Below are 19,101 nucleotides of genomic sequence, written 5' to 3'. Positions count from 1 at the left end.
ATGACGGGCTCGTGACTAATAACAATAGCCACCTCGGCACGCCGCGCACCGTTGCCACGTCTCCCAACCTGCCCACCACGCACTGTTGCCAAGTCTCTCGCACCTCGCGCCAGCAAATACCCATGTATGACGCGCACCCCACTTTTGCAGATGTCCAAGCTATCCGATGTCCGGGATATCGAAGTCCGAGATATCGAGAGTTCACTGTAGTATAATATCACCTGTCAAGGAAATAAATTAATAATTTGTGGCTTTGAGAAAATGTTAATGTTATTCTTATCATTAAAATTTTTATTGATTTCTTAGCAATTGTGATGTGCACATTAACTGATAACTTAATTGATAATTATTTATCTTTTTGAACTTTCATAGTGCATTTTACCCTATAGCTGTTAGATGTGATAGGAAATGGTTTGTGTTTCCTCATGCCAGTTTCATGTAGTCACTGTGTTGTGGATTGTTGCAGATATCTTATAGTGTATGGCGCAAGACAATGTATGCCTTCTGGCTGGTAGTCATTTTGTACTCCATGTCCATACTAGTGCTAATATACACGTACCAATTCGACAACTTCTCAGATTACTGGGCAGAGTACCTTGGTGTGCCAAAAGACATGTGAGTATGGTAGTAACTTAGCTCAGAAGTAGTCTTGTTTGGTGTGTTTGTATTCCATACAGTTAATTAGTGGTATCTATTTAATGTATAGTGTCTAAATAATATTGTTTAAGAAACTCTTTGTTAATTTTATTTGTAGTCTTTTATTTTCAGTCATTTTATTTTATTTTTCTACTGAATAACAAGCTTTACTTGAATTCCCATGGGCCTTAAACAAAATCTTAATATAGTTTTGTGAAAGTGATAGTTTTTTTTAATAACATTATTATGTTCTTATTGAGACAGAGTTTAAGTGAAACCCTATTTATAGTCGGTATTTCCTTCAGAAAATTGGCCAAGATACAGCCTGTTTCTGTGCGGAAAATGCTATGCAGGCAAACTGCTATATGGATTTGATAAATTTCTGCATATTTATTAAATAACATAACATATGTCTTATGCTGTACATTTGTGTACCAATGAAAAGTGTTTTATCTTAGCTTGCTGTTAAAAATTGAAATTAATGTTTCAACTTTTTTACGTGAGCTCTTGATAAATTTGACTATCTGCATTTGTTATGGGCTATTAATTTTGTGTATGATGTATAATAGCAGAAGAAAAATTATCAGCGTAATGAAAACATCCTTGAATACAGCTTGAGAGATTGGAACATTTTAGGAATATTCTGCTCGAGCTAGACTCAAATTAAATTCAGTGCTTGTACTTCACAAACTTTTGCTGTGGATTCCAATAATTTTCTGTGTGTAGCGTGTTCCATGTATTAAATGACCGAAAGTTTTACTTGATACGTGACTGTTTTTGTTTTCCAGCCAGGAAGATCTCGGACTGGAGCGCTACGAGACAGGTGTGCTGTTTGCCCGCCTGCTGGTGCCGGCCTTCTTTCTTGTCATCACCGTTATCCAGCTGCACTACTACCACCACGGCTTCCTGGCCATCTCCCAGCTGAGCAGCAGGTAAAGCCTGTATTACATTTGGAAGGTTTCAAACAGGCTCAGCCAAGAGCTTCCAGAAAAACTGCTAGCCAAGTCTTCACGGCAGCAGATATGAATGTTCTACGGAAGAAACTATCACACGTAGAATTGTGACTGGTGTAGGCCTACCTTGTGTGAATGGTTTTGTTATTATAGTTAATACTTTTTTTATTGTACAAGCATGGATGTCTGTCACAATTGTTTCATAATTCTGTAATTGCTTCTACAGACCACATGTTCACTGCATTTCAAATCGCTAATCAAGAAAATTTCAATCCCTCCAAAATAAATTAACGGTTTTTAACGCTAGGTCTACACTACCACTTTAATCTGATTGGATAATATTTCCACCTTCTATGAAACCTTCCACAGAAATTCAAACACAATGACAAAAACTTTCTTGCAAACGGCCAGCTCTCTGCTAATTCTTCTGCGGAACCATCCGTACCTGCTGTCATGGAAGACCTTCCAAGGAAACTAACATCGTGTGATGGGGGCTTAAGTTGATGCTAGCCCTGTTTAAAAGATTTGTGACAATTTTTACGCTGTTAAGTATACTTAATGAGCGCGTGTGAATATCCAAGTTGTCTCTTGGTCATGCAAGTCAAATCCTCATAAAGGCATGAAGGTGTGTAAAAGGTCACAAAAGTCACTAAGACATCCAGAATTCTCAGTGTAGTTTTGTTTTAAGTCATTAATGTGCTGTAGTTGATAAAATCTTTTTGAACACCTTAAGATAAAAAACTAAAAAGTTTAAACCATTTATGTGATAATTTTAATAAGAGTTCTGTTTGTATGTTTTAAAGATTACGTAAAATTGGAAAGTGAAATAGGATAGTGATAGGGATAGTTGCAAAATCAGTGACAGATAACAGTTAAGTATGATTGCATCAGTTTTTTTTTGTTAAAAAAAATTGCATGTAAAGGTCAAGCAGTCACGACTTTTTATTTTCTACAATCCTGTAAACACTCTGTTAAGATGTTATTTTCACAGCATATGTGTGCAGTCATGTAAGGATGTCTGCGCAGTTGCATTGCAGGCACCTGGCTAAGGGTTGGTTCTGTGTCTGGGCAGGAGCCTGAGTGTCGGGAGAGCGTCCCAGGGCTCAAAGTCCGAGACCACAGCGGGGAACGAAGCAGAACCGGAAGCAGGCGACATGGAGCCAGCACCACTACCATCTCTACGCACTCTCAAACGTGAGTCCAACAGTGTTCACTAATTCTTGGTTTCCCTTCGTGGGAAACATAGTCAAAGAGGCTACACACTGTACCGCCATGATGGTCAAACTACAACTACTGCTTTAACACTATAAACACTAAAACCAGCTAACAATAACTAAAAATACAGTGTACACATTTAAGGTATCTAAGCTTTATTATCAAGTCTACTCTTCCATCTTCTGATAAGTCATAAATAAAATTTGATGTAGGATACACCAAAATGCAATTATCCTTTTTTTTTTAGTAATGACAAGAAGATGTTTTTGGTTCAGATATAATTGAGATAAATGCTTTTATATTAAGCCTGTGAAAATATTAGTTTTTTTTTTTTTAGTTAAAATTGAATACAGAAATTATTTTCGAATATGAACATCAAATTCGAATAGTAAGAATTAAAATCTCACTAATTTTTTTTTTTCCATTTTGAAAGAAAATGTAAATGTTTAGTGTAGTGGCTTCTGGGAAATTAGATAGCACTAAAGTGAAAGGTGAGGTTAGGTTGTCAGCTACAATTACTATAGGTTTAATTTTGTCAAAATATTCAATTTTTGAAAGGGCAATATTAATAATTATTTTACATGGTACTCAAAATAGGATCTGCAAAAACATATTTTAATAAACAGTGCAAAGTTAATATGTAAGGCATTTGCAGTATGTGTGAAGAAACTTTAAGAGGATGGGTTTAAAAAGAATGTAGGTACAGTGAGTAGTTTTAATCTATAGTTAAATATAATGTAGGTCGGATTCCACTCCTTTTTGCAGTCCCATGGCATCCATAACCACTCCTTCCTGGTATTTGCATTGTTGACATGTATGCTTGCATGTAGTGTGACGTGTGTTTGAATGGCGGGCCACATACTCCCATGAGAGGGCGCCGTAGCTTCGTGCTCTGTCCCCTTACATAATTTTACATTAAATTGTAAACCTATATTTTTTTATCCTAAGCATTTTATGGCATGGCAGATCAACTGGGAGGGTTTTGTTTAATAAATCTTATGTTTAATTTTGCATTAAATAAAGACGCACCAGACATTCCCGAGGCGTACCCGAGTCCGGCTGTAGCTAGAATTTGTTTGAATATTAATTTTGAAATCACTATATGTTTAAATCATTCTAGTCATTAGAAATCGCGCAATAATTGTATGAGTGTTTTGTGTGTCTAGTTTTTAATAACCCTTGGCATGCAATCATAAAAACGTAGCGGTGGTGTGGTTTGGCGTGAGAGATGCCATGTGGCCCATGCAGAGCATTCGCTCGCCCCAATCCTTCGTCATCACTGGCCGAGAGCAGACACATCAGCACCCCGGGGACCTCACCGCTTGTATTCACTTATAAGTAGTTTTACGTTCGTGTTCTTAAGTCTTTAAATATTTTTACGTGTCTCCTCGGGGCTACTCTTGGCCGGCAGGCTGTTAAAATAATTATTCTTATTACTCACCGCGAGTATTCAATCATCCTTACGTAATTGTCGTGTGGCCATGTATGTGGACCACACCTCAGCATAAACTAATTTGTGCCTTTGGCTTTTTAACTGTTTAAAGGATGATTTATACAGAAGCGTGCAACTTCTTAATAAACCTAAACTTGTGATTTAAATGGTGTTTTTTTCTTCTTGTGCCCACGTGTATAACATCTACTGCATGGCGGCATATGGGACGCCTGAGAGCCCACTGCGTTTATCCTTAAAACGTGCCAGACGCAAGCCTAAAAACCTACGGCAGTGTTTTTCTGGTGGATAGTACACACTCCTAGCGCAGTGACAGCTCAGCCAATTATCTTCTCCCACGTGGCCGGAAAAAAAAATGTAACACTAAGAGGGGGAAAAAAACTTTGAAGAGAGGACCATTCTAAGCAGCTACTGTGTTCCTACACTTTAGTTAAAACAAGCCAAAACAAAATCCATGAATGTTAATATAAATTATTCAATTATGATTTATTTTCACATAGTGAAAAACGTAAACATAGTTTTAAATTGTTTTTAGACCTACATCATATTGTACTATAGATTAAAACTGCTCTCTGAACATTCTTTATAAACCCACCCTCTCTAAGTTTCTTCACACATATTCCAATTGTCTTACATTCTCACTTTGCACTGTTTATTAAAATATATTTTTAGCAGATTCTATTTTGATTACCATGAAAAATAATTATTTATATTTTCCTTTCAAAATTTGCATATTTCAACAAAGTTTTACCTGTAGTAATTGTAGCTAACTTAACCTAACCAACCTTTCTATTAGTAATATTTAACCAACTTCCCAGAAGCCACTACACTACACATTTACTTTTTCTTTCAATATGTATTTGTTATATGTGAAAAAAACTTTTGTAGTGTGATTATAATTCTTAATATTCGAATTTAATATTCATATTTGAGAATAATTTGATATTCGTAATCGTATTCGATTCAAACTAAAAAAAACTGATTTTCGCACAGGCCTAGTGAATAAATTTTTTAAAGTGAAATAGAAGGAAAGTTGATTATTTTGGTAGGGATTCCAGGTGGACTTTCTCATTCATACAGTCAGGGTATTGTGTAGAGATGCTGTAGTAATTGGACTTGTGGGACTATTTAAAAAGGAGAAACAAAGAGACCGATGTAAATACTGGTAGTGTTTCAAGTAACGAATACATGGTTGGGTGCTTTATGAGAGAAAGAGAGGGGATATATGGTGTGATCTCCTGTACACTGGAGTCGTTGGTATGTTATAATATTTCGGTGTGTGATTGTCAGATCTGTCGCGGGAGCAGCTGGCACAGATAGCAAGCGAGGTGAAGCATTACCTGGAGGAATTCCAAGAACTGTTATGGCGTTTCTTGGAGCTTCACCTTATGAAGCTTATGATGTTGTCTGTGGCGATCATGTGCATCTATGACGTAAGTAAAAGGATTCTCCACCTTGGCCTGAAACATGTGCATGTCACACAGTGATTATGCATTTCTTAGTTAGACTTCTTTTTTTAAGCACCTCTGAAACTCATTGGAGATTGTACATGTTTTTAGCAGTGCATATGCTAATGGAGGAAGAATGTTGTTTTTGTACCATTGTGTGGATATTTAGTGACCATGATTCCCGAAAGTCAGTCCTGGCCTCCAGTATAAATCGGTTATTGAGCATTAAGTCAGTTTGGATCACAACTCCCTCCACTTTAATCTTACAGTTCCAGTCACTTAAATCATTTTCACGCAACCGTGCAGTATTAAACTATACTCTTACTTCATCGTATTTTTAAGTATATTTGGTGGGGATTATTTACATTTATTCACTGGAAAAGAGTTTCCAAGATAACGGTTACTCTAAATATGGTAATATAGTAAAAAAAAAAAAAAAAAAAATCCACATCTCCCCGTTGGGTTGTTTGAATATCGAGTCATTCGAATCCGCTAATCCCATTAAGTCGTTGGTATTCTAAAATTCAAAGAAAAATATTTGAGGGGGAAAGAAATTAGAAAGTCGACTCTAGCACCTGTGTAGTTAAAGACTACATTCTCTAACAGAATCCAAACAATTTTTCTCATCTGCCACTAGCTATATTTTTGGTTTAATACCTCAAGGAACATTTTTGACACAAAAATAAATCGTTTATATCCTAAACATGTACATATGCTGCTTTTTTTATTTAAAAAAAAATATATACATATATTTAACGGGTTGAATGTATCTTCAAAACTTTAAATTCTGTTTTTATTTTTATTCCTGACTTGTGATCTAGATTCGGTTTGGAGGGATTTTTTTTAAAAGAATCATATTGAAGATTTGGAATTGAGAAAAAAAATGTATTCAATCTCTTCTATTTTGCTAGCATGCAGTATACGGTAGCAGTAGGTGGTGTGTAACTTTTAGGACTGGAGCTGTGCAGCTGTGGGGTTCACGGGATATATAATGGTCTCCGTACCTGACCAAGGTCATCATTGCAGTGACCCTGGTGAAGCGCAGGGCCGTCGAGAGGAACTTAAGAGCCCTTTGGGGATAAAGATCTAGTCAAACCTAACCTGTAACTTGTAAAGTTTCCGGTAAATTGTATTAGTAGTAGACTTGTGATTGTGATCTTAACTATCTGGGTAAACGTCTCCTACATCATTCATCATGATCAGGAAGAGTAGGGGTCCCATGACACTTCCTTGTGGTACCCCTGATGTCACATTTCCCTCTTCTGACCATTCCTTACCCAATCTCATTCGCTGGATCCCATCCCTCAAGAAGTCCCCTGTCCAATTTACCACCCTCCTGTCCTCTATCAACCCCTCCACCTTTTCCATCACCCTCCTTGCGGCACCCTGTCAAACGCCTTCTCAAAATCTATAAAAATAGCGTCTACCTGCTTTCCCTCATCCACTGCCTCCACCAAGTCCTCCAGCAGCCCCGCCATCTGCGTTTCACAGGAGTAACCCCTCCGGAAGCCATGCTGCCTCTCATCCATCCAGTCCCTTTCCTCCACCATTTCTACTATTAAAGAAAAGAAATTAAAGAAAACCCGAAACTCGACTGAACTCTCTGGGTATTTTGCTCCCCTTCTTCTTGACGGCCCTGGTCGGAGGTGCGTCGATGATGCACGGCAGTGTGTGCTGTGTGCGCAGGTGTGCGCTCTGCACTTCGTGCTGCTGGTGCTGGTGGTGGTAGCCATGTCGTTCGGCCGGAAGGTGATGGTGTGCGCCACCCGCCTCATCGCTGTTTTGGTGGCGGTGCTGCTGCTCGCCCGCATGATCTACCAGATCGACTTCTTCCAACACGCTCGGTTCGATGCCAACTGCACGGTAAATTATTGTATTGACCCGGTATGGACGGTCGGTCTGTTTGCCACTCACTTACGTCTCGAAAGTTACAGAACTGAAGGACTGGTTACGAAATTCTAGGGAAAAAAAAAACATTAGCAAGTGCTTAAAATCTGAAAAATTTATTTTATAGCAGTCTTTGCTAACTTGAATTTTTGTCAATTAGTCTCTTGTCACACATTAAGTATAAACAGCTGGAGACAGTCCACTTTTTAATTTGTAAGTTTTACCGTCTGCTTTAGTAATGTTGTTCCAAATAACAGAGCCATATTCTAGTCTGGATCTCACCAAAGCTATATAAGACTAAGTATTGAATCTACGTTAGATGCATAAAATATAACTAGAGCTAACATTCTATTAGCATTAGATTTAAGTATTTCAATATGATAATGAAAGAAAAATTTAGATTCAAGCAAGATACCTAGGTTTCTGGACACAATATGATTTTACAATACCGTAGCTTGATTATAAAGTTTGTAATCAAATACAATAGGATGATATTTTCTTGAGAAAGTTGTGTTAGTAGTTTTTCCATAGATAAGGTCATCAAGTGTAAGATTACACCATTCTAGAACAGAAGAAATGTCACGTTGAAGAAGGTTTTTCTAAATTTTTTTAGATCATCTGCAAAAAAGAAGGCTAACCCAAAATTATAATGCTTTAGTTATATCATCAATAAAGATGTTGAATAGAAGTGGGGATAGTGTACCGAACACCAGAATTTGCAACATGTAAGTCAGATTTAATACTATTGATTGAAACAAAGAAGTTCCTATCTTTCCAATAACTACCAAACCATGTGAGATATTTGCCACTCAATCCTATATTAGACAATTTTTTAGTAATGTATGGTGGTTTACTGTGTCCAATTCCTTTGCTAAATCAAAACAACCACCACCCTCTTAACCTCGAGTTATCACTTCAGAGTAAATAGGATTGATAAATGTGATTAAATTAGTGGTAATCGTTTTGCCAATTTTGAAACCATTTTGAGAATCAGAGTCTATTTTTAATATCGAAGTCAAGATCCTTAAAAAATTATTGTGTCAAAGACTGTGGCAAACCCATTTAGAGATATAAGCTTATAGTTGGTGACATTTTGTTTTGCTGTATTTCTTATGAATCAGAATTACCTTAGTGGTTTTCCATTTATCGGGTTAAATACCACTGGTTATACTGCTATTGAAAATATGTTGAAGTTTAGGAGCGATAGCCAGAGAACATCCTTTCATTATAAAATTGGGAATAACATTTTAACTAGTTGGTGTATATATTGCATTTCAAGGATTTGATTCCCCACAAAACAAGGCTCTCAGTAATGATAGAGCTATCAATTGTGTAATTAGAGGTATTGGATATTGTATTGTTGATATTGTTGGTATGTTATGTACAGGCATACATAGAACATGTTTAATCAATATTTATACATTTACCATTATATATATATATGAACATCATATCATGTAAACATCCTAATACATAGTAGAGATTTTGTCATCATTAATACCATTGTTAGCACTATCAACAGTGTTTTTCTAGTCATGTTACATTGTAGGCTATCACACACCCAAAATTAATAGGCTTCTGCAAATAATGTTTTTTTTTTATTTGAATTAAATTATAAAGCTAATATCAAATTATTCACAAATACAGAAATTTTCCAAATCAAATTTTAACATTCAGTGAATTTTTTTTTTTCATACTTTATTGGTGTACAAGAAGAATTGCTCTAAAATATAGTTAAAAAAAAAAAAAAAATAGAGAGAGAAATATATATAGAACCTTAATAGACAGGTGTAAAATAAAAGCAAACACAAAACCTGGCAATGCATTTACTTAAATCGGTAAATTTTAAATTTGAAAATTGTTTTCTTTATCTAAGTGATTATATACATAAAATTAGAGGAATATAAATAATTTAAAATTAGAACCATATATTATTTGTTGCATATAAATACAAATGCATCTATAAATTTTGCCGAAAACAAATCTAATTTTTCTCAATAAATCATATTAACTTCATAAATATTGAATTTTACTCACTAAATTATTTTGTGGATAAGTTCACTTGTATTTTTTATTGGTAAGTGAATAATTAAAAAAAAAATTTGAAGGGTTTAATCAAACATTAAACTATTCATGAGTATGGAATATTTTCCAAATACTAGCAGACCCCTAAAATTACCTTGTCTGAAATCAGGATTGTAATGTGTGTTTAAACTGCTGCGTCACCTCGCTCTGTTTTGCCTCTGGCTAGCAGGGTGTGTATGTGTCTTTGGTGTGTCCACAGAACTCCTCAGATGTGGGGCTCAATAACGCTGCCTGGCTGGGTTTCCACAAGACCATGCGTGGTGAGACTCTGGCGGAACTTATCAAGGGCTACATTGGTAAGCTAGGACCACATAAGTGTGGAGGAGTATGATTGACATTAGTGTCCCCACAATCAGCTGCTACTCATAACTAGAGCTGTGCAGATACGAATCAGTAGAAGCTGATTTTGCAGATATTTAGTTGGATCGGCATTTCTGCCAATTCACAATATGCTTGTTACTTTTTGGCTGATAGTATTGAAAAATGAAAGTGTCATAACCTAAAAATTCAACAGTACCCTTTTCACTGTTCATACTACTACATACTTTGAACTTGCATCATTTCTTAGCTATGTGTGCTAGCTGTACATACCAAACTTAAACATCCTATGTTTTAATAACATTTCTTGAATATAGTACATCATATATAAATATATCACCAGCATGGTAAAGTTAGATAAGAACAAAAACTTGCTTTATTTAGAGCATGGCTACCACTAAAAACAACAGAAAATACCAACTGCTCAAACCGCAAAGAAATGTTCGTAATATCATGATGGAGACATTTTATAATTAACTTACATTAAGTTTTTAAAATTGAACTACGTAAAAGAATAATAACCAAACAATATAGGAGTTCACATTACGTAAATTACTTTTACTGTTTCCAGTGCAAAGCGACCACATGAAACACTTCTGTATAAATGTTTGGTACCGTAAATTTTCGCCACCACACACGTTAAGATGATATTGAAATTCCCATTCTTGAATTGTAAACATGTACAAAGTCTTGCAATTGCACATTTTAAATTAATTTTTTTAAATTCGTATTATGTGAATAAATATCTTTCATAGTTACCTATTATTAAATCTTATTTTATATGATTACTTTGTAAATAATTAAACATCCCATCCACCATTAGTAAATTCATGTGACTTTGATAGGCATTAAAATCCAACAGTAATAAACATTATAGCGATTTTTGTTGTAGTAATATTAAATACCAATCTCTCTTTCCGTTCAGTACTGTGTTTTCTCGCATAATCGTCGCACATTTTATACTAAAATCAAGTTTATAAAGTAGGGGTGCGACAATTATGAGGAAAATTTTTTTTTTGTTAGGTAAAGTTATTCATAAAAACAAAACCCGTTCATGAAAAGTACGTTTATTTAAAAAAATGGTGGCGCATACAAGAGCACGCCAAGCAATTTATATTAATAATTCATGCAACAAAAACCTTTCTTCAACTTTAAATAGAAAAACAAAATCTATGACCTGAACGCAAGCCACTTCAATATGTGACGTGAACTAACGCATAAACTATTGTTGTAGTACACATTTACCACGAAAGAGTGCGGGCCATCAAATGTAGTTACCTCGGCACTCGACAGATAGCACGCTTTGCATGCTATTGGCGAGATATCGATATTCGACTACGTGTGTGCGATCTATACAGGAAGCAACATAACCAAACATTAATGATGATGCCAACTAGTGCTAGCTACAGTTTTATAAGCGTTACACAGCGGCGACGCAGATGAACAGATAAAGGTTATAACATTTAAAAAGTCTTTAAAATAAAATTTACACATCAGACAGCTTCGTATTTTCATTAATTAAATAAGTTAAATAGTTAATTTCCGAATAAATATTAGATTTATACTTTAAAATATACCGTTTTATACGGAAAAGATACCTACACAAAGCGCTTGAAATCTAATAGCAGAACCAAAAACATCATGCAACGTTTACGCTAGAAGTTTTTTTATCCAAATTTTGACACCCTAAAATATGGGTGCGACGATTTTGCGAGTGCGACAATTATGCGATAAAAGAGGGTACCGGTAAGTGTAAAATTTAAATGTGCACTAACATTTGCGTGAACTTACGAAGAATGACATTCTTAAATCAGCCATTGTGATACCTACTTCTAAGAAAACCTCTTTGCTTTTGCTTTGTTATCAATGGTTCTCGAGAAAAAGGTTCCACCTGTTGTAAAATATTAAAAAAAAAAAACTTTTTTATCATTGTATCACATTTTTATTCCCCTCATGCTCGGAGGTGGAACCCTTTCATACCCGCGGAGGCCAGGCGTGGAAGCACCCAGAAGCCACGTTTGACGTTACGTGTCCTTGACCCGATGGCGTAAACCCCAGAATTCTCCAGACCTCTTGGCCTCCAGGCCGACTTCATCCCATCCAGACTGGCCGGGCTTAATGACTGACATGGTGGTTGCGTGGAGGGGGAAGGCTGTGATGGCCAGGCGACACACACACCTTCCTTGCTGGGGGGTGGGAGGGGTTGGTGGCCTCCTGGACTCTGCGGCAGCCAGCATAACAATACTTACAAATAACCTAAATCACTCGTTAGTTATTTCTTTTTTATAAAGTCATTGGTTTTAAATCCACTGATGCTTATCGTGTGCATCTTTCTTGTATTTGTAAGAAAATAATATTGTTTTGGTGGTGTTAAAAGTTTTGCTCGGACCAAGAGAAGTGATGCTGCAGGTTTTGAGGTGTGTGTGATGTACTTGCAGGCCTGATTGTGCTGGCTACGGTGTTTTCGGTGGTGGACATCCGACAGATGTACGTGCGCCACATTAAAGGAGCCTGCCTCATGCGTCCCAATGTTCTCTTCCCTAATGTCCGCCGCAGCAACGCTGACGACAACATCAGGACATGTCTAAAGTTCCTGCTCAACTATGGCTTCTACAAGTTTGGTGTCGAGGTGAGGTCCTCTCCTCTGCTTCAGCTCTTTCTTCTTTTAAGATATTCGGCTTTGATCACACTTTTGCCTGTTGTTTCATACTGAAACTATTTTTTACCGATGATAACTAGATCCCTAATTATGCTGGCTTCTGAACAGCCACTGACTCAGTCCTGTGGGCTCACAAGTGCTTGATTTGTGGCTTCATATTTAATCATGATGTGTCCTTATGGTTTGACTTATGCTACTATTTACACGGTAAAGTAAATATTTACAAAAAGTAAACCTGCCTTCTGGCCTGTGAAAATTCTTTATGTACTGAAACTCAAATAGAAAATAACAACCTTTTATTTTGATTTTGATGCAAAGTGTTTGACGAAGCCATAACGAGCCAATAAACTCAAATGGTAGTCAACAGCCTATTTAATTTATCTCCCACTCATCCGTTTAATTCTATATCAGATTCTTTTTCAGCATTGTATTGTATGTTGTATGATTTGTATTTTCTATATTTTTATTGACTAACCACTGTTTTCATTTCCATAGTAGAACAGACATGCTTCTTCTTGCTTCGTTATACACAATTTTTTTTACCCTTTTGTTATAAGTGATCTCTAGGAATTCGAATTGTTATTGAATTTGCATGTTTTCAAACATTACTCACGCTCTTCTGTACAATTCACTTTTACAGTAACTTTATTTGTGGAAAGGGTTGCAAAATATGTATTGAAGATGGCAAGATGATGCTTGTTTTTTTACCCACGTGCGTGACAGTTTAGTTACCCTTGTCGATGTTGAGGGCAGGGTAGCTTCAGAAGTTAACCAGTGGCTAGGTGGACTCGAAGCCGGACCAGCGTTAGGAGGAAGGTGTGTTGCGTGTGTGTTGCAGGTGTGCCTGGTGATGACGGTGGTGCTTATTGCCTCGCGCATGGACGTGTACGCAGTACTGTACGGACTGTGGCTCTGTGCCCTTTGCTGCTTGCACAGGGAGACCCTGTCCGTGGTGTGGAAGCTCTTCCAGGTGTTCTTGGTTGTGGTCATCCCGCTGCAGTACGCCATGACTGTGGGGCTGCCCCCAGGATTGTGCATAGGCGAGTGCTGCGATCACTTCAATCTTCATTATCACCTTACGTCCACTATTTTTTTTTTACAATCAAAAATTATAATTTTTTTAAAATTAGTTTTAATGTATGTTCCGTAGCATGCAAAACTTTCTCGACTATCTTTGGAAAGAAAAAGAAAAATGTTTATATTTTAAGCAACATAAGTGTTTGACTTTCAGCATTTAATTGACCAAAGTGAGACCTCACATGCTCTGAACCTTTAATCTGGTTCATCTTTTGGTTCTCCTACTTTAAGGCAGCCATACATGCTTGTCAGTTCCATGAGCCTGTGTTGTTGCTTGTTTGCCATTGCTTGCTAATTTTTGAGAGATACTTTGGGCTTATGATTACTCAATACACCTGCACATCTTTGTTTAGCATTGTGTTAAAGTAGTAACTGAAGCTGTTAAGTAGTTCATTAAGAAAAGTCAAAGCAGCTCTCATTATTGTATATATTTAATTATTTTTGTGCATTCTACAAGATATTAGGAGACGGAACAAGTAGCTAGGTCATGGTCTGCGTAAACTGTGAAAGTCTTACGATAATTTCAAGTAAATATTTTGTTCACAAACACAAGAACTGTTAACGTCCTGCTTATAAAGAAATTGCACTCACCATCTACATACTTATGTAAGCATTTAATTACCTAAAGGTTAAGCACACAAAGCTGTGGTCTTACTTGTTTGATTTTATGTGATTCTGACATTAGGAAATAAAAATTTAAATGCCAATTTTTTGTAAACATTTATAGTAGTACAGCAAACCTACAGGATTTTGATTATAATTGCAAAATTAAACTTGATTAAATAAGAACTTTATTTTTCTATAAAAATTTGGGATGCATTTACTTGAAAGGTTAGGTGCAATCAATTGATTTAGCAAATAGTAATGAAAAGGTTACGTGCGTTTATATTTCATATGTAGCGTTGTTTCATAAAAGCAACTTTATGGACTTGTTGAATAATCTTGGTTAGATGAGTAATTGTGATATTCGTGAGGGACAGGCATGCTGCTGCTTGCACTGAAGCAGCTTGTTCGGGCTGATGGAGGGTTTGCATGTTACAGACTACCCGTGGGACCACTCGGACACGCTGCGGCGCCTTCAGGACTGGATGTACCTGCTGGACCCCGTCCACTCCCCACCGTCAAAGAGGCTGTTGTGTGAGTGGATTCTTGGTGTCTTCTAGCCATGTATCACCAGTCACCTGGCTCTTTCGTAAAACTATGTTCCAGTTAATGTTCAGAAAGCCTTTGGAAGTTTGCCAAGTATTTTCATCAGACAAAGGCAATACAATATGGAACTACCGTATTTACTCGCATATAGGTCGCACCCATAATTTGAGGTCTTGAATTTGGTATTTAAGATTCCCCCCATATAGGTCGCACCGGTAATTTGACGCGAACGGCCGGCGCGCCGTGCACGAAAGAGTTAACGGGTACTGTAAAACTCCGCTACTACGAGAGCTGATAATGGCGTGATAAATTGTTGTAACAACAAGTACTCGTAATAACCGAATATAGAAAATTGCCGTCAAGTTAGATTCCTGACTTCTTAAAATGTCTTAATTGTAGACTATAACTCGAAAACAGTGCTTTGTATCGAAAAAATGAACATTTTAAATCGCAAAATATTTTATAACATGAAAAGTTGCTTTTATTTCTAAACATGTAATATTTTAAGCCTAGGCGTGTAAAAGTACGAGTAATTATAGCAGGAGACAATCTAAAATGTACTAGGGAAAAACGTAAAATCACGAATGAATAAACGTAAGGGGATTGTCTGGAATATTACGTGGCTGCTGATACTGTATTTATGTCACAACTTAGCTGAAATACTGGTACGAGACATAAACTTCACAAGATAAAATAAGCGGAGTCTTGGTAACTGTTTTATATGTATTTTATAATTTCGGAAGTATTGTACAGTTGACGCATATTTTTTAACTAACCATTTATATCTGGGGATCGTAAATAATTAATTATTGGTATCAAAACATCAAGATGAACGTAAACTTGAACACGTCACGGCAGCGAGAAAACTGGTGCGTATACCAATAAACTGGTATTAGAACTGGACAAAACTGGTATATGGGAGGTGGAGCTTATATTTTTTTCCGCTAAGCTCGCATCTATTTGCTGGCTGCTGATGGAAGGTCACGAGTCTGGGCGGAGCGTTGAGTGAGTTATACTGCGCATGCGCAGCTCAGAGAACAGAGAGAGCCAGCCGGCGACTACGCCGCGCCGAAAAAACAGCTGATCGAGTACAGTGACCTTTCTCCGCGCACAGCGCGCTATTGACGGTAAATTTCCTTCAAGTTTAGGCCCTTTTTTTTAATTTTTTTACTGTGGTGCAATGCGTATGTGTAATGTAGCCTGTGTATTTGTATGTATGTGTATTTGTTCTGAGTGCTGCAGGATGCAACTGTGTTTTAATTAACTTTAACGTATTTCTTACTTTTCCCTTTATTTACACTTTCCCGCTTTTTACACTTTTTTACTTTGTCCCCATGAAAAGTGCAAATAAGGGGTTTTGCTGTAAACTTCTTTTTCACATTTTAAAGCAAAATATTGCAAAAAAAATTCCTCAAAAATTTTAAAAAATTTTTCTTCGCATATAGGTCGCACTTCATTTTTCCCCCATCAAATCTGGTAAAATTGCCGCGACCTATATGCGAGTAAATACGGTATTTGGCCCAGAATATTAGTGTGTTCAGGTGTACGATAAGTGCAGTATTTACCTGCGTATGGGTCACTGATTTTATACCCATTTTTCGTTTGATAAAATATACTGCGATCCATATGCAAATTTTCCATAACAAATATTTTTTGAAAGGATGTGTGGATGGTATTGTTATGACATTATTTATTTGTTATGTAAATTAACTAGTATTAATTTGTTACATAAATTATATAAATTAACTTTATTTGTTATATAAATTAAATGTATATTTACACAAACACCATGGTGTTTCAAGACATCTTATCTTAAAGACATGGTGTGTGAAATCGATCGTGATGCGTGCCGCAGGTGACGTCATACTACTGCTGCTGGTGTGTCGACAGTCCATAGTGTTCAGCGTCGAGAAGAGACGAGACTACCAGAACTACCCTGGCGGCAGCAACAAGGACATCAGCAAGGAGACCCATGAGCAGGACTTTGTCAACCCTGTCCCGGACTTCATGACCCACACAAGGTCCCTGTCTTCATGCTCTCTTGCCTTTTTCACAATCCTGTCTACCTGCGGTGCAGTCTTAAGTTTTCAATGACATTGGTACACAAACTTGTGCTTGACGTAGTACCATGTATTTCCAATACTGTTGTAACCCAGATGTTGTTTTGAAGAGGATGGTATTAGATGTCTTCAATGACTGGCCAGTGGTCGCTAGAGAAACCCGAAAATTGACTTGGAGCATACTTTATATTTGGGGATGTAACAGATGCCAAAATCACACTAGAAATGGGCGGAAACTTCTAACTTGGGGACTGGGGCAGCTTTTTATTGCAATTTTTTTCTTTGTCTTATTTATAAATTTGACCATTGATTTCTTAGTGGATTTTTTGTTGCAATGAACATTAGATATCTTCATTCCATACTTATACCTTTCAGATAATGCACAATAGAGTCCCGCTAATCTGGACTAGATGTCATCAACAGTCCAGATTAAACAGAATTTGTCTTAAAATGCACATTATACAAGTTTAAGATGGGTGAAACTGTATAAATCTATGTTGTTGTCTTCATAAATACAACTTTTCGTCAGCTTGATTTTAGTAATAATGCTATTGTATACGTAAATGTAAGTTTTTAACCTACGAAATTAGTAAATCATTAAATCCTGCTCTTTTTCTTTTTAAATCCTGCCCAGATCAACCAGATGTCCGGATGAGCAGGATCTGCATTAGTGAGACTTAACTGTATAACTACTATTTACAATGTAAAAATTTCCACTTTTACCAAATAAGGGTTAAGCTTGGAAATAAATTTTATTTTTAGAATATAGTAGAACCTCGTTAACACCAATCATCTGTGGCCTGGGCCGATCTGAGTTAACAAAAATCTTGGTTATCCAGGGAATCGGGGGTAAAAACTTTAGAAAAGAACATGTATGTACTTAACCAAAAATATTTTTAATTGAGTTTAAAAATTATTATTGGCACACTGTCACCTAAAAACACATAATATGTATGTATTTACACTGTACACAATTTAGGTACAAACTAGTCTAGTAAAAAAGGAAGCGAGCTTTTGCTATCGCTTACGAGCAGCGTGATCTCGCATCCGCTTCAGTATTAGCTCGTTTGACGATGTTTCGGCTTGACTCTCATAACAAACCATCAATTTATCTATGTTTGCTACTGCTTCTGTATGGATCATAACCACAGCTTGTTCATCAACACTGTCTGAATATCTCTTCATTTTCTGTAACATTGCATGATGCAATAATTTATTCCTCTGGAATCACTTTTTAACCTCGGTCACTGTCAATTTGCAACTAGCGGTCAAAGTCTTCCTTGTTAACATCGGAACAGCCATAAATATTTTTAAAATGTCTATAAAATCTTCTTCCTCGTTTGTTTTCATTTGCCTTTTTTATTTTTTTTTAGAACTCCTTGGTCCAAAGGTTGAACGAGGGAAGTTACTTTAGGGGGTAAAAACTTCACTGAAATGTCATCTTTGACCAGTTCATTGACAGACTGATGTGAAGGCGCATTGTCAATCAGCAAAACTGCTGTGTTGGGAAGGCCAAAGTACTTCTAGTATTTTTTTTACAGATGGCACAAAATTCTTTTTTGAAAATGTCACTAACCATCCAAGTACTTTTTTGTGAGCTGTAAACAACAGGCAATGAGTCTCGTTCAAATTTTCAATGCAGGGGGTTTTTTAGACTTCCTTGTTATAAGGAAAGGAATTTTGTGCTTTCCTGATGCATTACTGCAAGCCATTATTGTGTAGCGGTCTTTACTTTTTTATACCCTTTCACTGAATGTTCTAATTTTAAGGCTAGCATTTTACTCGGCAACATCCGGTAAAATAAACCAGATTCATTGGCATTGTAATCTACAGTCAGTTCTTCCTTTTTAATATAGCCTTCAAACACTTTTTTTAATTTTTCTGCTGCTTCAATATCACCTGACAAGTTTTCCTTAGTGAATGAAAGTTGACGCACTCCATGCCGTTTTTTCCGTCTGTCCAACCACCCCTGGCTAGCTGTAAAACTTAGGTCCCCATGTGGCAACTCTTGTTCAAATTCAATGCTTTCTGGTGGATGACGGGGCCAAAAATCTGCAAACGACGTTTTTTTTTTCAGAACAAAACCAGACAGACCAGAGCTTCTAGTTAGCAGTTTTTGCTTTACACCGATTATCCAAACTGTCCTTTGAAACTAAAGATGTGT

The 19,101-nt window shown here is 36.6% G+C and overlaps 1 protein-coding gene across 14 annotated transcripts in view; it reads left to right on the top strand.

Annotated features, from left to right (window-relative positions):
- The window catches only part of LOC134533037 (piezo-type mechanosensitive ion channel component-like), a 171,845-nt gene that overhangs the window by 76,130 nt on the left and 76,614 nt on the right, over positions 1-19,101 (top strand). For all 14 annotated transcript variants that reach the window (XM_063370197.1, XM_063370196.1, XM_063370195.1 and 11 more), the window contains 10 exons: positions 467-615; positions 1,425-1,568; positions 2,662-2,783; positions 5,545-5,687; positions 7,389-7,565; positions 9,874-9,970; positions 12,431-12,621; positions 13,490-13,691; positions 14,770-14,865; positions 16,733-16,898. In XM_063370197.1, coding sequence (XP_063226267.1) covers positions 467-615; positions 1,425-1,568; positions 2,662-2,783; positions 5,545-5,687; positions 7,389-7,565; positions 9,874-9,970; positions 12,431-12,621; positions 13,490-13,691; positions 14,770-14,865; positions 16,733-16,898 — 1,487 coding nt within the window. The remainder of the gene's footprint in view (positions 1-466; positions 616-1,424; positions 1,569-2,661; positions 2,784-5,544; positions 5,688-7,388; positions 7,566-9,873; positions 9,971-12,430; positions 12,622-13,489; positions 13,692-14,769; positions 14,866-16,732; positions 16,899-19,101) is intronic.

Source organism: Bacillus rossius, chromosome 6 (assembly GCF_032445375.1).
Source record: "Bacillus rossius redtenbacheri isolate Brsri chromosome 6, Brsri_v3, whole genome shotgun sequence".
Lineage (NCBI taxonomy): Eukaryota > Metazoa > Arthropoda > Insecta > Phasmatodea > Bacillidae > Bacillus > Bacillus rossius.
Note: the sequence above shows the minus strand (reverse complement) of the source record. Positions and strands in the feature narration are given on the sequence as shown.